The 19,225-nt window shown below is 44.7% G+C and overlaps 1 protein-coding gene across 1 annotated transcript; it reads right to left on the reverse strand.

Moving 5' to 3' along the window:
* Window positions 1-1,379: 1,379 nt before the first annotated feature.
* Window positions 1,380-2,540, reverse strand: LOC140213339 (uncharacterized). The gene has a single exon (XM_072284590.1). It carries the CDS (start codon window positions 2,538-2,540, stop codon window positions 1,380-1,382), a length of 1,161 nt encoding a protein of 386 aa, XP_072140691.1.
* Between the last annotated feature and the right edge of the window lie 16,685 nt (window positions 2,541-19,225).

A 19,225-nucleotide genomic window follows, 5' to 3' on the forward strand; every position in this document is an offset into this window, starting at 1 on the left:
CTTCAGGTCAAACCCAACGTCTCGACGGCTTGGCCAGCCTTTTGTACACAGGTTGATAAGAGCTTGACATACCGGGTCTCGCTCTTGCTCCTGGGCGATAAGCTGTAAACTCGGCGCTGTTACCGGGACTGACGAAGTCACCAATCGCACATAGCTCTGGATCTCGTCCTCCATTTCCAGGGATTCCGTTTGTGGAAGAGGTGACCGAGAAAGCGCGTCCGCCACCGTCAAGTCCCGGCCTGGAACATACACAATGTCATATGTGTAGCGCATCAGACGCATGCGCATTCTTTGTAACCTCGGTGTTAGTTCGTCAATTCCTTTTGACCCAAACAAAGATACGAGTGGTTTGTGATCTGTCTCGAGGCTAAAGCGCTTTCCTACGAGATAATCACGGAACTTTTCACTAGCCCACACGAGGGCAAGTCCTTCTTTTTCAATTTGGGCGTATCGCCGCTCGGTGGTTGTAAGAGTTCTGGAAGCATAAGAGATCACTTTGAATTGACCGTCTTTCTGCCTTTGGCGCAGGACAGCTCCAAGACCGTATGATGAGGCGTCTGCTGTGACCACTGTTTCCATGTTTGAATCACAGATTCCCAGAACAGGGTCCGATGAAAGAAAAATCTTCCACTTCTTGAAGGCGGCTTCCTGCGCGGGACCCCACACAAAATCCTGTCTTGAGCTCATCATGGACGAAAGAGGCTGAAGGACTTCCGCCATGCGGGGCACAAAGCGGGCCAGATAATTTGCCATGCCCATCACGCGCCGTAACTCTGTCTTGGACGTCGGGTGTGGCATTTCTGTCACCGCGTCAAGCTTTTGCTTATCGGGACGCACTGCGTTGTTCCCGATTGTATGTCCCAAAAATGAAATCTGCGTGACACTGAATTCGCACTTATCTCTGTTCAAGGTAATGCCCGCTGTGCGGAGGCGGTCCATCACTGCCCGAAGCCGCTCGTCATGCTGCGCCTGCGTAGCACCCCAAATAAGCACATCGTCCATGTGGCAGACGACTCCCTCCTGTCCTGAAAGAACCTGTCCCATTCGTCTTTGAAAATGTTCGGGGGCCGACGAAATTCCGAACGGAAGTCGGTTGAAATAAAATCGTCCGAACGGCGTGATAAAAGTTGTGTATTCTTTGCTCCCTTCACTCAGCGGTATCTGCCAGAAACCCGAGTTCGCGTCGAGTTTCGAAAACGTGCTGGCTCCCCGTAGCATTCCGATGGTGTACTCGACGGCCGGGATGGGATGCCATTCTCGTTGAACGTATCTGTTAAGTTCCGTGAAGTCAACACAGATTCGAACAGCACCCGAGGGTTTAAGAACGACAACCATAGGTGCGCACCATGTAGTAGGCTCGGTGACAGGAGAAATGACGCCTAGTGCTTGCATCCGCTCGAGCTCTTGTCTTGTTTTTTCGAACAAAGGCAGGGGGACTCTACGTGGGGACGACAGCGCGAAAGGCTTTGCTTCCGATTCAACTTGAGGTCGCACTCTTCTTTGAAGGTCCCCAGTCCCTGGAACACTTGTGGAAAATCAGATACGGGGTCCAGTTTCTTCACTACGTTGATTTGTGGTATTACGCAGAGCCTTTCTATCGCTGGTTTCCCAAGAAGAGGGGTTCGGAGGCCTTGAAGTACGTACACGTCCTCGCGGCTGCTCGTTCCTGCAAATGTCATATTCATGGCAGCCATACCAGATATGGCAAGGGATTTACCATCAGGCCCCTGAAGCCGACGCTTTGCTGGTTGAAGTTTTATGGCGGGAAAGATGCGAGTGAAGAGCTCCGCCGGAATGACCGTTTCGTCCGCTCCAGTATCTATTTTAAATACCACATTCGAGGATTCAACAAGAATGGGAACCTCCCACCTGTAAGCGGATGAATGGGACGCGACTCCGAGGAAGCCTGGTTCCTCGGTCCGGTTTTCGACGTTCCTGACAGCTCTGGTTGATCGGCAAACCGCTTCGAAGTGTCCTTTTTTGTCGCACTTTCTGCAGACTGCATCTTTCGCTGGACAGGACGCTCGACTGTGCCTGCTTCTTCCGCACCAGCCGCATGGTTTGGGAACGTTGTTTCCACTTTCAGGCGGAAGCGCGTTTTTCCCAACTTGTCGCGTACCGCTCTGGGATTGTATTCGGTGAACTTCTTGTTCTCGCACGCGGTGAATATCTGCCTGCTGTTGGTTGACGGTCTCGTGCTGTCGTGCCACCAACAACGCTTTCTGTAGTTTTAGGTCCGGATCGAGTTGCAAAGCTCTCGAGATCTTACGGTCTTGGAGACCCACCACGAGACGATCTCGAATTAAATCCTCCCGCAGCTCCCCGTAGTCACACGTGGAAGCCAGCGCGTGCAGTGCAGTGGCAAAATCCTCGACGGATTCGCCGTCTTGTTGCGTTCGGGTGTTAAACTTCACCCTTTCATAAATGATGTTCCGTCGAGGAACAAAGTAGGCCTCGTACTCTTGCAGTACGACCTCAAACTTCTGGTCGCCGGGCTCAAGCTTGAACGTTTTGAAGATATCCTCGGCTTGAGGTCCCATTAGATACACCAATGCATCTACTTGACTCTTTTCTGGCTTCCCGTCTAGTCCAGATGCAGTTCGGAAGCGAAAAAATCGCTGTTTCCAGGGAGGCCAGTCGTTGGGCGTTGCGAAGCTGAAGGGCTCAGATCGGCGGGCGCCACTTCTGACACCATGTTTGCGTCGCGAACAGACGCAAAGAAGTGTGCGTCTTTCACCATCGACAAGCAACAACCAAAGAACCTTTATTATCAGAAAGCAGCGGCTTTTATAGACCGCATCACGAGTGCCCCAGCGGCGCTGTAACTGCTGACGCTGCCCAAGCTGTCGAGCTATCTTATCGCACAATTACATTTAAAACACACATGACAATCAAGTAACTATATTGAAGTCGACATGCAAACAGCCTTTGTAAAAAGAATTCTGCAATAGACCGTGCAACAAATTAAAGTCCCTATATAAGGCTACTTTCACCAAACCTTCACATTACGCTTGCAAAGATGTTCGAACCCTTCTTCTCGCTTATGCAATACCAGCAGTGAGCTCAACCATTGGACATAATGCAGAAAATTTAGAGACACGTAGCAGTTTGCAAATTCTGCAAGCTTCTGGAAAAAACACACTTTTGTAATACACTGCGCAAGCACACTCTTTGGCGGCGAGAGCGTGGTTTTATTTTTATTTACAAATACTGCTGTCTCAAAATTGAGACATAGCAGGAGTGGGTAAGTACATCAAGATAACATACAATCAACATGTCACATCTAAACGAACTTCGTCTACAAAACGCTCAAGTGGCAATTCTCGGACATTAGTATGTAGCGTGTTCCACAATTCAATGGTAAATGGCAAGAAAGAAAATTTGAAGCTATCTAAGTGAGCTCGAAAGGGAACAATATTCAAGGGATTGGCTCTTCGCGTTACACGCGCCGAGGAGCCAACAAATGTCACAGGTACGTCGACAATGACAGAAGCATGTACAATTTTGTGCAACATTATAATCCTTTCACACGTGCGCCTATGTGCCAACGGCTCAAGCGATAGCAGGCCAGCATGCAGAGAAGGGGAGAAATTGCGATCGTATCAATTATAAATAAATCTAATAGCTTTCTTCTGCACAGCCACAAGCTTTGATAGATCAGATACGCAGTGGGGTGACCAGACAACAGATGCATATTCTAGAGTGGGCCTCACGAGGGATCTGTAAGCTGCTAGTTTGCATTCCTTGGTTGCTGGTTTTAGTGTTCGATTTAAATATCCAAGTCGTTTTAGAGCCCTGGAACAAATGAAGTCGACGTGTTTGTGCCATTTTAAGTTGGAAGAAAAAATTACGCCAAGATATTTGAACTCGGTGACAGAAGTCAAAATCTTCTCATCATTACTGTAGGCAAATTTCAGGGGTTCCTTTTTGTTCGAAAAGGTCATCGATACCGTTTTATCGAAGTTGATTTCCATTTGCCAGGTCTTGCTCCAGTTGCAGAAGGCATAGAACGTGTTATTCAGCATCTCCTGGGCATTGACGCTGACGATGTTAGAGTACAAGACACAGTCGTCTGCATACAAACGGAGCTTAACAGCAGTGTTATTAATAACACTCTCGACATCATTAAGGTAAATAATGAATAAAAGTGGTCCCAATACGGAGCCCTGTGGGACGTCGGAAGAAATACCGACTGAACATGAGTGCGCCTGATTAAATGAGACAAACTGGGACCGCAGATGCAAGTAGTCTCTTATCCAGCCAAGCAAGTGATTGCCGTGTATGCCTGTGAATAAAGAGTCAAGCTTCATAAGTAACTTAGCATGACATACCTTGTCAAATGCTTTGGAGTAGTCAACAAATATGGCGTCAATCTGGCCACGATTGTTAAGTGTAGTAGCAACGTCGTGAGTGTATTCAATTAGTTGCGTAACCGTGGAAAAACCCGATCTAAAACCATGCTTGAGATGTGAAAGAATGTTGTTATCGTTGAGGTACTGTACAATATGCTGATGAATTATGTGTTCTAGTAGTTTACAACAAGTAGATAATAATGAAATTGGTCTATAATTAGAAATTGTTTGCCTAATGCCAGATTTGTGTATCGGTACAACTTGAGCAACCTTCCAGACACTGGGAACAGTTTGCGATTCGACAGATTTTTGAAAGATGATAGTGAGATACCGCGCACTGTATTCTGAGTATCTCTTTAAAAACGTGTTTGGAATGTTATCTGGTCCTGCACTTTTACTAGTATCAATATTTAACAAGCGGCCGTGAACTCCGCTAAGCGTTATCTGAAGTTTTGGAAAACATGCCGAAGCACTACTACAGTGAAACGTAGGGATAATGCCGTTATCTTCAATAAAAACAGATTTAAAATATGTATTGAACGCTTCAGAGATCATGACAGCATTTGAACACGACTGTGCGTTAATGACCATAGAGGGTGAGTTGGACACAGGAGGAACAACCGTTTTCCAGAATTTGGATGGGTTGTCTTTTAGGAATGTCGTCAGAGTGTTGTTATAGTAGTAGTCTCTAGCGTGCTGCATTTTAGTCTTAAGAGTTTGTCTGAGTAACGTGAGCATTGAGTTTTCTCGGACATTCTGAGTGCGAGAGCCACGGCGGAAGCGCTTTATCCGGCTAATCAACTGTATAATCTCTCTAGTGTACCAAGGGTGCTTCGCGTTTCGCTTTACACATTCTTTTGGTACGAAATTAGCTGTGCACTCTTTGACAATGTTGTGAAACATTTCAACTAAGAAGTCAACACCTAAGGCATCACTCGAAAACATAAACTCATCAAAGTGTGATGCAAGCAAGGCGACAATAGAATTGTCGTCAGCTCGGGAAATGTCATGGACAGTACTATATGTTGGTTTATTGGGCTGTAGAGCAATATCTAGGTGGACAATTACCGCCTTGTGATCGGAGATGCCCTCCACAACGTCACATTTGCTTTACAGGAGCCCATCACTAAGGAAGACCAAATCCAAAATAGCAGATTCTCGGGTGCACGAGCTAACGACCTGTGTCAAATCATATGGCACAGCGAGATTGATTAGAGCGTCGCAGATGGGTCGATCACGTCCAGTAGAAGAGAGAGAACGCCAGTCAATGTAGGGGGCATTAAAATCGCCACATATTATTACCTGCCTTTTTTGTAGCCTGTTCACTGCAATATAATCCGTGAGAGCGTGGATTGAATTGACATCATTTGGCGGTCGGTATACAGCGCCAATCACAGTAGTAAAGCCGCCAAAGTCAATCTTGCACCAAACCGATTCGCTATCATTAAGCTTCGGCAGCAAAACGTATTTAATATCTTTAGAAATAAAAAGCGCTACGCCACCTCCGCGACCAACAGTCCTGTCATTTCTCAACACCGAGTAACCAGGCGGCAAAAATTCATTCTCAGAAATGGAGTCATGAAGCCAAGTCTCAGTAACACATATTACTGATGGTTTGTGACATTCTACAAGCCAGTTGAAAGAAACATATTTGTTAACCAAGCTGCGCGCGTTAAAGTTGAGAAGTGTTAGTTTCCTTTTATGTGGAAGTCAGTTGGAATTCCTAGGAGCGGTGTAATCAGACGCCCTGACAACGCACTTTCTGGCATCACTCCACTCGTACCGAACACTGCCGATAATCAGGTGCTTTTGTTGTAACCGTACTTTCTTTGGGACTTTTCTTAGTTCCGTTGAATTCTGCCATAGGCTTCTGCGCACCTGTCGCACGCGTGCAGAAAAGTCTTCACTCATGTAAATGTTTGAACCTTTCAGTTTGCGTGCGTTAGCTAAGATATCTACTTTAGTTCGCAAATCCAACAGTTTGATAATTACTGGTCTATCTTTACCTGTCCTTTTTTGCCCAAGTCTGTGGCAACGCTCGATGTTATCACACGTGACGTCAAGCTTTGTCGTTAGCATGCTGTACTGAAGTAAGAAGTGCCTCAGGTGTTTCATTCAGTGTTTCCGTCTCGACCGATTTTCAAGGTCGTCATTCTTACGCTCCAGCTTTTGGATCATATCTGCGAGACCAGAAACAGTATTTTCTAGTTCCTGCACGCGCTCACCGGCATCTTTGGTGTTGGCGACAAGTGACTCTAGTTTAGATAGACGATAATCGAAAGAGGCAATTTTGGAGGTTAGTGCAGATATTTCGTTGCTTATGCGAGCCAGTCCTGATAGCAATTCGGCGAACATTTTTTCATTGATGGGACCCGGATTAGTTTCTATGTCGCCTGAAAGAATCAACAGGCTTTTCAACATGTGCACAAGACCGGCAGCACTTTTCGGGAAAAAGAACGTGGGAGGGTCTGGCAGCAGCAACAAGAAGCGATCATCATTTCTATAGCATTTACAACCATACGAATTGCATACCTGTAAGAAGAAGTAGGCAAATTTGTAGGGCATGTTTGCGATGCTGCCGCCAGACCCACTGAAGTGGAACACCGGAGGCGTCCGTCCTTTATCCTGCTGCGAGCACGTAGATGTCGCTGAGGTGCCGGAGCATGCGCAGTACCGCCAGGTTAGTGCTGGCCAACAGGGGAGGAAACAGTCCACGCAGGCTGACACGTTTGCGTTTAGTGCCTTCGTTGGCAACGGACACGTGAAGCTTCCTGAGCAAGCGTCGATCGTCCGGTGGGGTAGACCGACGAGCCGGCAATCCGAAGGAGCACAACATTGAAGATCGTGGAAACAGGTACTTGCGGCAATCTGTAAGAAGTAGGCAAATTAGAAGCGCATGTTTGTGATGCTGCCGCCAGACCCACTGCTAATAACATAATAACATAATAACACAATAATTTGCTAATAAAATATCTGGTCTCCACATCATATGACCAGTATGCGAACCGTATATAACTGTTCCAGCTATCGTAAAGCACACGTTCATAGATACTGCAGACACTAAAAGGGGGCATGTATTTGTGCAGTGTTACTTACTCATTATGGCAGTCCCCTTATTAGGCGTCGCCTGCTGCTTTCCAATGGTGTCGGAATTTCTCCAGCAGGAATGGCCTGTCAACGAGCGAATCCTTAGCTCGCTCACTGTCCAAAAAAAAACGTACCATTTCTCTGGCCACTTTCATCTCGTGGCCAGCCTTCATTATGTATGCCAGCTTGTTTTCAGGCATAGTTATGCCTGGCCCAAGGTGTACTTACAAGCATGAAAAAGTATGAAAACAAAGCACATTGTCAATTTTTTCAGTCAGGCAATATGAAGGGAAAACACAGCAGGGTGATAATCTCTCATTGATAGACCTAATTATTTTTACTTAATAGCAAAAATTTAAGTTTTGGGCTTTTATTGTTCCAAAGCAACACTATGAGGGATGCTGCAGTGAGGGCCAATTGAATTCTTATCACCTGCAGTTCTCTTATGTTAGCAAACGCTCATCTATTTGCATTTAGATATCTTCCTCAGAATGCAGCTGCCACTACTTAGGTACGGAACCTGCAGCCTGAAGAAGAACATGTACAATGGACAGGCACTAAACTTCCAACTGAATACATGTCCTTTTCGTCCTCATCTCTCTAGAGCTGTTTTTCTGCAAATGTTACACCAGCTCACCCACATCAAGCTCCTGCTGTACAGAATACCGCTACCTAGCGGTAAGAGCAACGTCTGCCAGACTGGCGCTGCGTAAACGAGCACGCGTGGGAACACGAGCTGTCTTTAAAGAGTGAATTTAGACAGGACGCATTTTCCTGCCCACTGCCAAGCACATCAGTGTGTGCCATGGCTGGACCAGATCTTGATTATAGGTTGAAGTAAGGATGCAGCCGTAGGTGAATTAACAGAAGCCTTTCACATCAGGAAACTTGGGGCTTCATGTATCAGCAACACATCAGTTACCTTCTCTCTCTTGGAGAGTCAGTTTATTGAAAAATAATTATGTGGGTGCTTTAATGCGTGCTTGTGAATGCATGTTCGTAGGTTTGTGGTATACATTCAATGTACCTGCGTCCCCAATAAACACTTGAGAGTTAGCGCTCACCTTGCCACTTCCTCCCCTTATTTTTATTCCTATTTGCGCTAACTGGCCATAGTTCTTATGGTCCATAATACAGTATGAACCGACTAGACCAGCAACAAGTATAAGTGTTAGTTTCATGTTTACCTTGCGAGAAAATTTGCTCAGTGTGCATGAATTTGCTGTTCAATGCACCTTGAGAAACATGCAGAGTGCTACACAAGACAACTGGCCAGCCAAAACACAATGAACAAAAATGTCAGTAAGAAATGGAAATATAACCACAGTGAGCATCAGGCACAAATGTAGATCTAAGCAAAGCTTAGAAACTACTCACTCGAAAAAGGTGACATGCATTGCTCCTCATACATAAAACTGAAATAACCATGCCATAGCACTTACTACTAGGCAATTATTAAAATATTAAACAATTAAATATAAAAAATCAAAGCACAGCATAAAGGAAGTGTCTAAGTTAAACTTACATTACCATCTACCACTTCAAATAGCTTGGGCTCTTGAGTTGCGGAGCTTGATGCAGCAAGAGAACTACCATCTGAAGAGGCAAATAATATTGTCACTGAATGTCCCACAAGAAAAAGTCAGCAATATTGAAGCAAATGTGAAGCACAATTAAAGCAGCAAACAAGTTACCCTAGATAAACATGCATTAATGGGACACTAATTCTGCAATAGGTGGAATATTAGTTGAAAAGTTAAGGTCAAAGTTCTATTTCTCGGATTTCATGCCGTCGCCAGACTGGCAGAATGTCAGTGTGACATCATTAATTTTGAAGCATACATTTTTGTTTTTTCATATTTGGGCTTCGTTGCCTAAGTGCCAGAAGCTTGCCATTTTCAATGCATGGCTCCTCTAAAACACAATGTAGCTGATTTTTACCCATAAACACTTAACCATTGGGCCCAGCAGACACTGTCTAAATACATGAATAGCTGGTGCAGGAACCTTAAGGGCTCATCGCTCGCCTTCTCTTTTGCACATTTTCTGGCTTATCAAAATTAAGCCGTCTTCCGGAAGTAACCGAGGGCCTTTTTGATATTGTAGAAGAGTAATTTACTAATGCAGGTGAAACCATTTTTATGTTAACTGTGCCTTAAAGAATGTATCAACAGAAAACTGGCCACACTTTGAAGCAGCTTGTAAAAAACAAATGACTTTCGTTCTCCTCATCCTGAATGAGATATGTCGAATTTTCTACAATAACGATCATTCAAACACAGTTTAAGCAAGTTATTCCACATACCAATAACAGCCTGGTCTGTCCTCCCCAGGGCCAGAAGCTCATCTTCCAGTGCATGGCTGTAACTGGCACCTGAAAATCACAATATTGCATCACAATTTCTAGCTTCATAAGCAATTTGTACTTGTTGCATAACTATGCCAGCAAAACATCATGCAATTGTCTGAACACATCTTTAATGAACGTCACAAAGCACCATGTAAATGAGTGCGGCAAATTAGTTCTAGGGAAGCCTGCATGTTGGAGGAAAGTCTACTAGATGAAAAAAATTGTCATTGACCTCAAGAGCACCGACTTTTCGGTTAGCTGGTTGCACATAGCAGATTACGGTCAGACACGCAAAAACAAGGACAAAGTGAGTGGTAGACAACACAAGCGCCTGTGTTTTCTACTCCTCACTTTGTCCTTGTTTGTGCATGCTTGACCGTGATCTGCTATGTCATCGACCTGACTGTAGCATGAAGCTATAAAGGAAACCCATACGAGTTTCTCAGAAAGAAAGCTTTGTAGTTGAAGAAAATCCCGGACAAGGACGAATTTTTCAATTGCAAAGCTCTGTTTAGAGAAGCTCGTACGCGTTTCCTTTGTAGCTTGATACTACAGTCGGGTGGATGAAAATTTTCCCCTTATACTATCAACAACACATACACAACTGCTTTTCACTACTGCAATGTAATCATAAAAGTAATTGTCAAGGATAACTGGGGGTGTAGCATATATATAAAGTTCTTTTTAAACCATAAAACTTTGTTCATAAAAAGTGCATGAGTGTAGCGACACACTACTTTTGTGGAGTTTCTGGACGAGGCAGACATACTTTGCTGTGAATAATGCATTTCAGAAAACTTATAAAAAATTCATGAAATTTGTTCAGAACCTTGAGGGCAGCAGTTTGTAGGGCAAATTTGGATGCAGTGACAACTTAATACAGCGACACTTTTTGTTACATTGAGAATCATATTGAATTCTAGATACTTATCAAATTTGAATGCTTCATCAAGGCGATATTGGAACAAACACAGCGGGAGTACAGAAAAGGCAGCCTTATTTGCCGATGCACACAAACTCGTGTCTACGTGCCTTGTGCCTGCCACGCCTCACAAGGAATGGCGGTTTGCATGTACAATAGACGTGCGCCAGCGCTTGCTCGCACATAAATGTCTCAGCAGGCATCATTTCATATTTCTATCGACAGTGCTTCGAAATTCTTAAATATTTATCAAAGTAACTGTTTTATTTGTAGGGACGTAAATTGCCTGCGAAGAGGAAAGAAAAAGCACATCCTCACATGAACATTACCGTATAGTGCGAAATATAAGTCGACGTTTTTTCCAAAAAAATATTACTAAAAGTCACCCCTTGACTTATATATGTATACACCGGCCCTTGGCACAACCTGAGTAGTCATCTGGAAACATGTAGAAGCACAGACTTTTCGGCATCCGCATTTTTATTGCCTGCATGGTGACCGATGTGGCCCAACGTTGACGCGGCCTACGCAGTTGGATCGACACCATCTTCCCTTTTTGTGCAGCAATCGTTCCTAGCATTGCTAATTTGCCGACAACCCACCAAATAAGTACTAGTACTCGACGTCAGTTCACCGCAGCATTTAAAAAGAAAGTGATCGAATATGCTGAAATGCATGGGAACATCTCCGCCCAGCGGCATTTTGTCATTTTGGAAAAAAAGCATCCGGTACTGGTGAACGCAGAAAGTCAAGCTGTCTGCCTGCAATGTGCGGAAGATGTCCTTTCGCGGGCGCCGCGCCGTGCACCTGGAGCTCGAAGACAAGGGGGCAGATTTCATCCGCGAGCATCGTGCCAGATCCTTGCCAGTGACAGCAGAACTCATCCGCATCAAAGCTATCGAGATCACTCGAGAATCCGGACTGTCCAAGGAACAATTCAAGGGTTCCATTTACTAGGTTCGTCGCTTCACGCGACGCAAGGGATTCGCAATTCGGCGGTGCACATCCACTGCCAGAAGATGCCGAGGCATACGAGGACAAGCTGGTCGAATTCCAGCAGTATGTTATCTGTCTCCGGCAGCAGCATGGGGACAGATCGGCAACGCTGATGAAACGCCCGTGTGGTTCGACATGCCGTCGTCCACAACAATGTGCGAACGCGGCGCGAAGGAAGTTAAGCTTCTTTCAACGACGAACGAGCATTCGCGCTTCACGGTGATGCTCGCGTGTGATGCAGACGGCAGAAAGCTGCCCCCATACATAAGGAAGAGGAAGACGCTCCCGAAAGAGGCTTTACCACGGGATGTTGTCGTTTGCGTGAGCGAAAAGGGCTATATGGACGAGGCCCTCATGCTCAATTGGATCAAGACCTTCTGGAATCGGCAACCTGGTGCACTCCTGCGGTGTCCGAGCATGCTAGTCTTGGTTGCCTTTCGCAAGCACTTGATCACAGGTGTGAAGCAGGCACTCCGCGACGGGAGGACAGAGCTCGCCGTCCTTCCGCGAGGTATGACATCAGCACTTCAGCCACTGGACGTCGTGCTTAACATGCCCTTTAAAGACCGTGTTCGTGAACAGTATAATCAGTAGATGGCCAGCGCCAACGCGACGACCCCAACCGGCCGGCTCTCGCCACTGTGGCCACATGGGTGTTGCAGGCTTGGCGCTCGCTGCCCGACGATATGGTGGTGCGGGCATTGAAGGAGTGTTGCATTAGCAACTCCTTGGATGGCACCGAGGATGACATGTTGTGGGTCGCAGCCAGTGAGAAGCAGTTGTCTTCGGACGAGAGTTCAGACAGCTCGAACGAATAAGCAGACGACTGGTCTGACGGCACCAGTAAATAAACGAAGTTTTGTGCCTTGTAGTTTTTATGTTGACTTCTTCGTTTCAATGCAAGGGGGTTGACCTATATTTTGCCCCAACCTATATTCCACATTATACGGCAATCAGCCTCCCTGAAAATTGATTTTAGCAAGGTGCTTGGCTAATATGGCAACTTAAGGCAGCCCGAGAAATAATATTTCCCTGTAACAGATCTGCACGCTCGCACCAGCCTTCAACTCGTACGAGCTATTCCGCATTTTCTAAGAATGCGTAGGCACGCAGACTCAAGCTTGCGTGCATTTGTGTGGTTGGCAACTTCAGACTTAAGCATAAGAAATTAGACTTGCTTGGGTGCTGGTTATTGCAGAGCACACATATGTAGCCAATCAGCACACAAATTAGCCAATCAAAGCTGAAATTTAGGCGAGTTTGTGAGAATGCATATTTGACTTGAAGCGCAATACAACGGGGGGGGGGGGGGGGGAGAGAAAGGAAGAACAGACGGGATGAGCACTTGTCCTATGTGGTTTTCCTTTCTTCTGTCCCTGTTTATTTGCACTTGAAGTATGCACATACTTTAGACACACTTATAACGAACTGCAGGATCCACACAAATGTGGTCATTATATCGAATATTTAAATATTCTGAAACATGTACGCCTTTGCTTATTGCAAATTGTCAACTATGCCAGTGGACTGTAAAGCAAAATGAGAAGAAATGTTCTCCAATAACTGTACAAAACTGCAATGCATGCAGTGCAGCATTACATTTACTGTTAATAGCACATTTCTATTGCAGTACTGTAAAATGTCCAATCTTACTAAATTTGAAAGGCAGTGCAACATCCCAATGCAACTTAGAAGTACTTCAGCAGATCAGTTTACAGAAGGATAATAAAAAAAAACATTGCCTACGCAACATACCCACAAAATGAATTATATATGTAAAAATTACTTTAATATGGCAACAGACTTCAACTTGTAGTACTTTTTGATATTCCTGTTCCCAATGCACCAGGTAAATGAATGTGGTAAATCAGTTCTGGGGAAGCCTGCAAGTTTATAGTGCATGACACTGCGGAAAGAATTTCCACTATCATGCAATTTCTTTTTGAGGGAACTGCAAGCGTCACGTCATTGTTAGGCCAGAGAAGGTTCTTGTCCAGCTGAATAACTCATTGACACGTGCTAGAAACTGCCAAATGGAACAAACATAGGCAAGTTATGGTTGAAGCATTTCATGTGCTTTAAATATAGTTAAATGACGATTTGAGCAATGCACAGGGTCATCCATTCTTAGCACGCACAGAGCGCAGCATGGCCGTGCGCCACGGAGCGCCAGCACGAACGGCTTGGCCGCACATCGAAGCAAAGCGCGCAGGTGCACAGGGGCTTGAAGGTAGGGCTTCATGTCCTGTGTAGTGTGCTAAAGCATGGTACGCTCCCTCGCTTCAGCAGACGACGCAATGCCCCACCTCCAGGCCCCTGTGCGCCTGCTCCACTTAGTTTTGATGCGCGGCCGAGTGGTGCGCGCTGACGCTTTGCGCAGCGCGGCCACGCTGCGCCGTGTTCATACCAAGAGTGGACGACTCTGTACACCTTACATTGATTAAAATTAGGGTTCTGTACGTTTGGTGTAAGATGAAAAGAAAAGTATGGCGTACTTTCTGGAGAACAAGAACTGAAAGCAAGGAATACTTATTATGGACAGTGTTGTGTTGGTTCAAGATAGTGTAAAATTTGTCAGCAGTCTCCATAAAATAGTATTTTGATTTAAAATGGCCTTCTTTCCTAGTCAGAGCTTCAAAAGGGTTAGTTGCATAACCCCAGTTCACAGTTGACAAACAAAAATATAGTGCAGCCCATTTAACATTTCATAAACAAAATGTATACACATATCCCAAGGAATGAAACTTCACAAATACCATAAAAAGTGTGTAAAGACACACTCGTAATGAGTATTACAAGGGTTCATTTGCCTTCCCCTGAACCCACCGCCAACACTTCGTATGACTGCGGTGGACCACCTAAAACAAAAATATAGCAGTGTGAGAAACATTCTACTGTACCTCCTGCATGATTTTTATCTGGACGACAAAGAACAATACAAAGCAAATCCTGCAAAAAATTGTCTTAATTGTCTTAAAGTTCACATAAGACTTCTACTAGGGGTGCTTGAAGCACTACAAAGGATGCTGCCAGAGGAACTAGCATCTGTAATTGACTTAAGTAAATATTCACAAATCACTCTAACACCCTTGAAAGTCATCATTACATTAGTTATTTGCAGCAATGAACATATTTCTTTACAATCAGCCAGACAATTGACAACAAGCGAGTGCTGCCCGATGATGACTGCTTTGCTCCAAACTCACGTGGGGCTTTCGCATAGGCATGGAAAGGTTGAAAGTTTTGTGCAAGTATATGAAATGCTGCAAATTCACTGACTGGCATGCAGCTCTCACCACACTTTTGTGGCAGTAGGCTAAAACTTTGCAAGTTGGTCCAGTGCTTTGTAATGGACAATGCAGAAAAAGCAAGGAGACGAATGACTATAACCACAGGGGTAGCATCCACTTCAGAGACCAGCCAGCAGACAAATGTTGTGATGGCACCAATTAAGCGTGCATGCATCTACACTCGCTTTTTCTTTGCACTGGACAGCAGCAAAAGCATGGATCATTAAAATGGCAAGCATTCACCCGATATTGTTATGTGACGGATTGTACTTACTTAGTAACTCTAGTAAAAAGGTGCTGGTTCTCCCGTAATCGAGAGTAGATGTAAGCATAAACCAGCTACCGGCAAATCAGATGGGTTGGAGTAATTACGATGATTACTCACAGCCACCTGAGGCGTGCCGGTCACTGTCGGCCTGGTCACGCAGCATGTTGCCAGCTCTTGCAGGAGGCGGCACAAAATCCGTGCCACGGAACGCATAGACCATTAGCCATGAAAAGAGCACAAGCAACCCTATTTCAGCACAAAAGATGACAATCAAGTGTATGGTGCACTGTATCTGCCTTTTTGAACATCACTATTCGAAATGATAAATTAAACTTCAGCGTACAAGAAGTTACAGCTTTATCGAGTGGTTTTGTGAACAAATATTAGGAAGAAATCGCAAGCAATATTTTTAAAAACTTGTTTGGGCAGTAATTAGCATATGTAATGTGGTCCTGTACAAGGGGTTGGAGACCAAAGACCGTAAGTTTCGACTGGGGCGAAACTGAGTTTCGACTGAAGTGAATTCTGGCACTGTTTCGTTTCTCGAAACAGTGCGTTGGTTGTGCAGTTAACTCGACCCCATCATTGAATGCCAGTGAGCCATCGCAATGTTGTTGGCTCTTGAAAAGTGCGCCACTCTTCCAGTAGTTTATTTTCCTTTTTTTTCCTCGCTGTGCATGACACCACCTAGGGACAACGAGGAGAAACTAATAGTTACAAATTGTAGTAGTCTGCAAGCAGATGACAAACGAGAGAAGTAGACTTCCGGGGAGTTCACCGCTCGCAGATTGGCTGCTCTCTATGCCCCGTTCTCACAAATTTTGCATACTGCCACTTGGTGACGTTGCAGCAACCAAACAGAATGCGTATCGAACAAAGTTCTTCGATCGTGCACCAGATGTTCTCGTTTTATTCTTGCCCCATTCTCGTCTCATTCTCATCTTGAGTGCCCGCATAACAGCTCGATTTTGGCTCAAGGTCTCTTGAAGGTCGCGGAGAACGGGAGCTAACAGCACTTTATGCTTTCAAAAAATGTGTCTACAAGGAAGCTGTTCCAATGTGGTCAAGACATAAACCACTCACACCTTTTCCAAGGCAAGGTAATAATTAGGTGCACCTGTACATATCAACAATGAAGACATTATCATAGCAATTAATTCTAGGTCCTGTGCGTTGCATGAATAAGATAAATACACTGCCAACAACATGCAACATTTTGTTACATCTTGTGCGTATGTTAGAGTAACATCTTCCCATGAGTCGAAGTTAAATAGTATGTCTTGCTGAATATCTGTCACATGAAGCCACACAGATGTAAATCACTTGCAATCAACTAAGCGGTCAAAAGGTTCCTGAAGTTATTATGCAAAAAAAAGTAAATTTTATGAAGTTATTTAGCTTAAATAAATAGCAAATTTTTTACGTATTCTTAACAATTGCAGCTTAAAGGGCCCCTCACCAAGCCCAATCGATAATTTTCTTTGTGCACTGCAAGTAGCGGGGCATCACTTAGGGAAGGGCTTACTGCCAACATAAGCACTCTCTCCTTCTGCTATGTCTGATGCCCACAGGCGACTTTTGTTACCTGCCAGCTCCGTCACTGGAGCCAAGGGACCTTTTCCCATTTAGATCACAAGCACTGCCTCCATTTTTTTCCCCTTCCGCTTTTCGCTGTGTGGCACACTCCTATGGCAGCATTGCACTAGGCAAAATACCAAGGTCATAAGCCATAATTGGTGACATTGCAGGCAGTGCGTCTTACATAGAGGCATTTGTGCATGTAACCTTGACTCTGTGGCTGGAAGCAGAGCTCACGTGAAAGAAAGGGCATGCGAGCTTTTCTGTGACATTTATGCTGTTACACCGTGTAGCTTTCAATATTTTGCAGACAAAGTTTCCACAGAGTGATCTATGCGTCACACTAGTCTGTTCAAAATGCCTAAACCTGGTGAGGTGCCCTTTAAAGAATGCCACGTCTGGAACAGGAAACCCAAGTGAGAGAGAGCTGATGAGCAAACCTGGGGATACATCTGGCACCAAGATTTTATGAACAACTTCTTTTGCGATTGTGGCTGTCTCGGCAGTGGGAGCAATTTCTGCATGAGAACAATTACTGTTATAAAACACCAGCTAAGAAAATAGCATTAAAAAACAAGGAAAAGCCAGACATTCTTTTGGCAATGGCTGCAAGTAATGGACAACATGGTGCAGCAAAATCCTTACATGTGCTCGTGCCTGTGAACATAGCTGTGGCTAAGATGCATACGTGGCTCCTGTGCCACTCATGGTGCTTGCAATAATGAAGAACAGAAGCTCCCACCTTCCAAAGCTGTATGCTCCAAACACAGATAATGAGCCCCGCAGTCATGCATTCAGTGTACACAGTATATTTTTGATAAGCCCTACATAACCTGCAATGTTGATTTAGCTGCTACATGCACATATGACACAATATTGCAAGAAGTGAGGTAATATTTGGCCAGGAACTGGCACCATGTCAGGTATAAATGATCTGCCATGAACTCAGTTTGGGAAATCAGGAGCACACTATGGGCCTACCACAACTTAAAAGAGTGGCGATATAATACTTTTGCATCCTGTTTTCCATGCTTCATTACATAACTGCTTAACTGAGAAACATAGTATGGCAAAAGAATTCCCCTAAATGCACAAAGAATTGCTAATTATATCCTCTTCCAATGCTATGATCAGTTGGCCTAAGGTTTTTTTTACAAGGGTTCCTCTACATGTCACGCATATCAGAGGCAATGTCCACATGGTATCACAAGCTGCTGACATACAAATGAGCCTGATAACTCAGTGTTAACAACCCACAAAATAACCGTGTTGCCGCATGCTGGAAGCACACCACGTGAACCAGTCTTTCCACTTGTTCACATGCAACATGTAATAATAAAAGCTTGGCCCTCTACTGTCTCAGAATGTGCAGTGCCCTTTGCCCTCCTCCCGTTCAGTAACTTATCCCTCGTCATCTAAAGCTTTTTCGCCTTGAAAAGCTTTCACAACACTATAACATTGTGCTTTTACCACTGCACCAAACCACTCATACGTGATAACACATGCACATAACCACAATTTGCACATGTAGTGATGCTAGGAGGAATGAAAGAATTGAAAGAGAGCACCATAGGATAAAATTGCAGCCAAAAAAAGTTGACTCAAGAAGTGATCTTGTCAAGACAGTTTTCACTGTCTTTCACTGCTGCACTAACTGCACTCTTCTGAAAATAAAATGAGTGTGATAGTGACTGCACTGTTGCACAATGGCTATTAAATGTACAAGCCAGCATAAACTACCCAAGATGCATAAGCATGTTGCAAAGAAGTAATCACAGGGCAGTTACCAAAGCCCCCAAACACATGTACCGGCACCGACAAAAGTGGTGTATACTCCACGCAGCGGGAGCCGCAGCAACGGCAAACTGCATCGCAACGCCATCTACAGGCAGCATCTGGGATCGAGACAGTCAATGGGTGCCCTTTATTATCTGCAGGCATGTCGCTTGACTCGTGTCAATGTTTCGTGCTTCAGCTCGCCAAAATACCGAGCGACGCTCCTGCAGTACCAATCTGCGTAGAGTATACCACTTTTGTCGGCGCGTGTACGTTGATTAGAACCTACCACGAGCCAAGCATACAATGCCAAATCTGCTGAGCGCTGGGTCATGCTGTAGGCCAAAAGAAAGTGAAGGGTATGGATCCAAGAATAATTGGTTTGCAAAGGCCAGCTATGCAATGCGACACTTCCTCCTAGTTTATTTCCTTTCTCTGTGTAGCGGAGCCCTTGCAAACGAATGGTATACAAATAAGCTGTGCTCTATATGGTACCAATCTAAATTCATTGCATTAAAAGATGGTATAATTCATGATTTGTCGTATGTTTGAGAAAATGAGGCCTTATTATAGAGTTGGCGGCTATTTAAGAATATATTGTTAATA

Source organism: Dermacentor andersoni, chromosome 9, assembly GCF_023375885.2.
Source record: "Dermacentor andersoni chromosome 9, qqDerAnde1_hic_scaffold, whole genome shotgun sequence".
Taxonomy (NCBI): Eukaryota; Metazoa; Arthropoda; class Arachnida; order Ixodida; family Ixodidae; genus Dermacentor; species Dermacentor andersoni.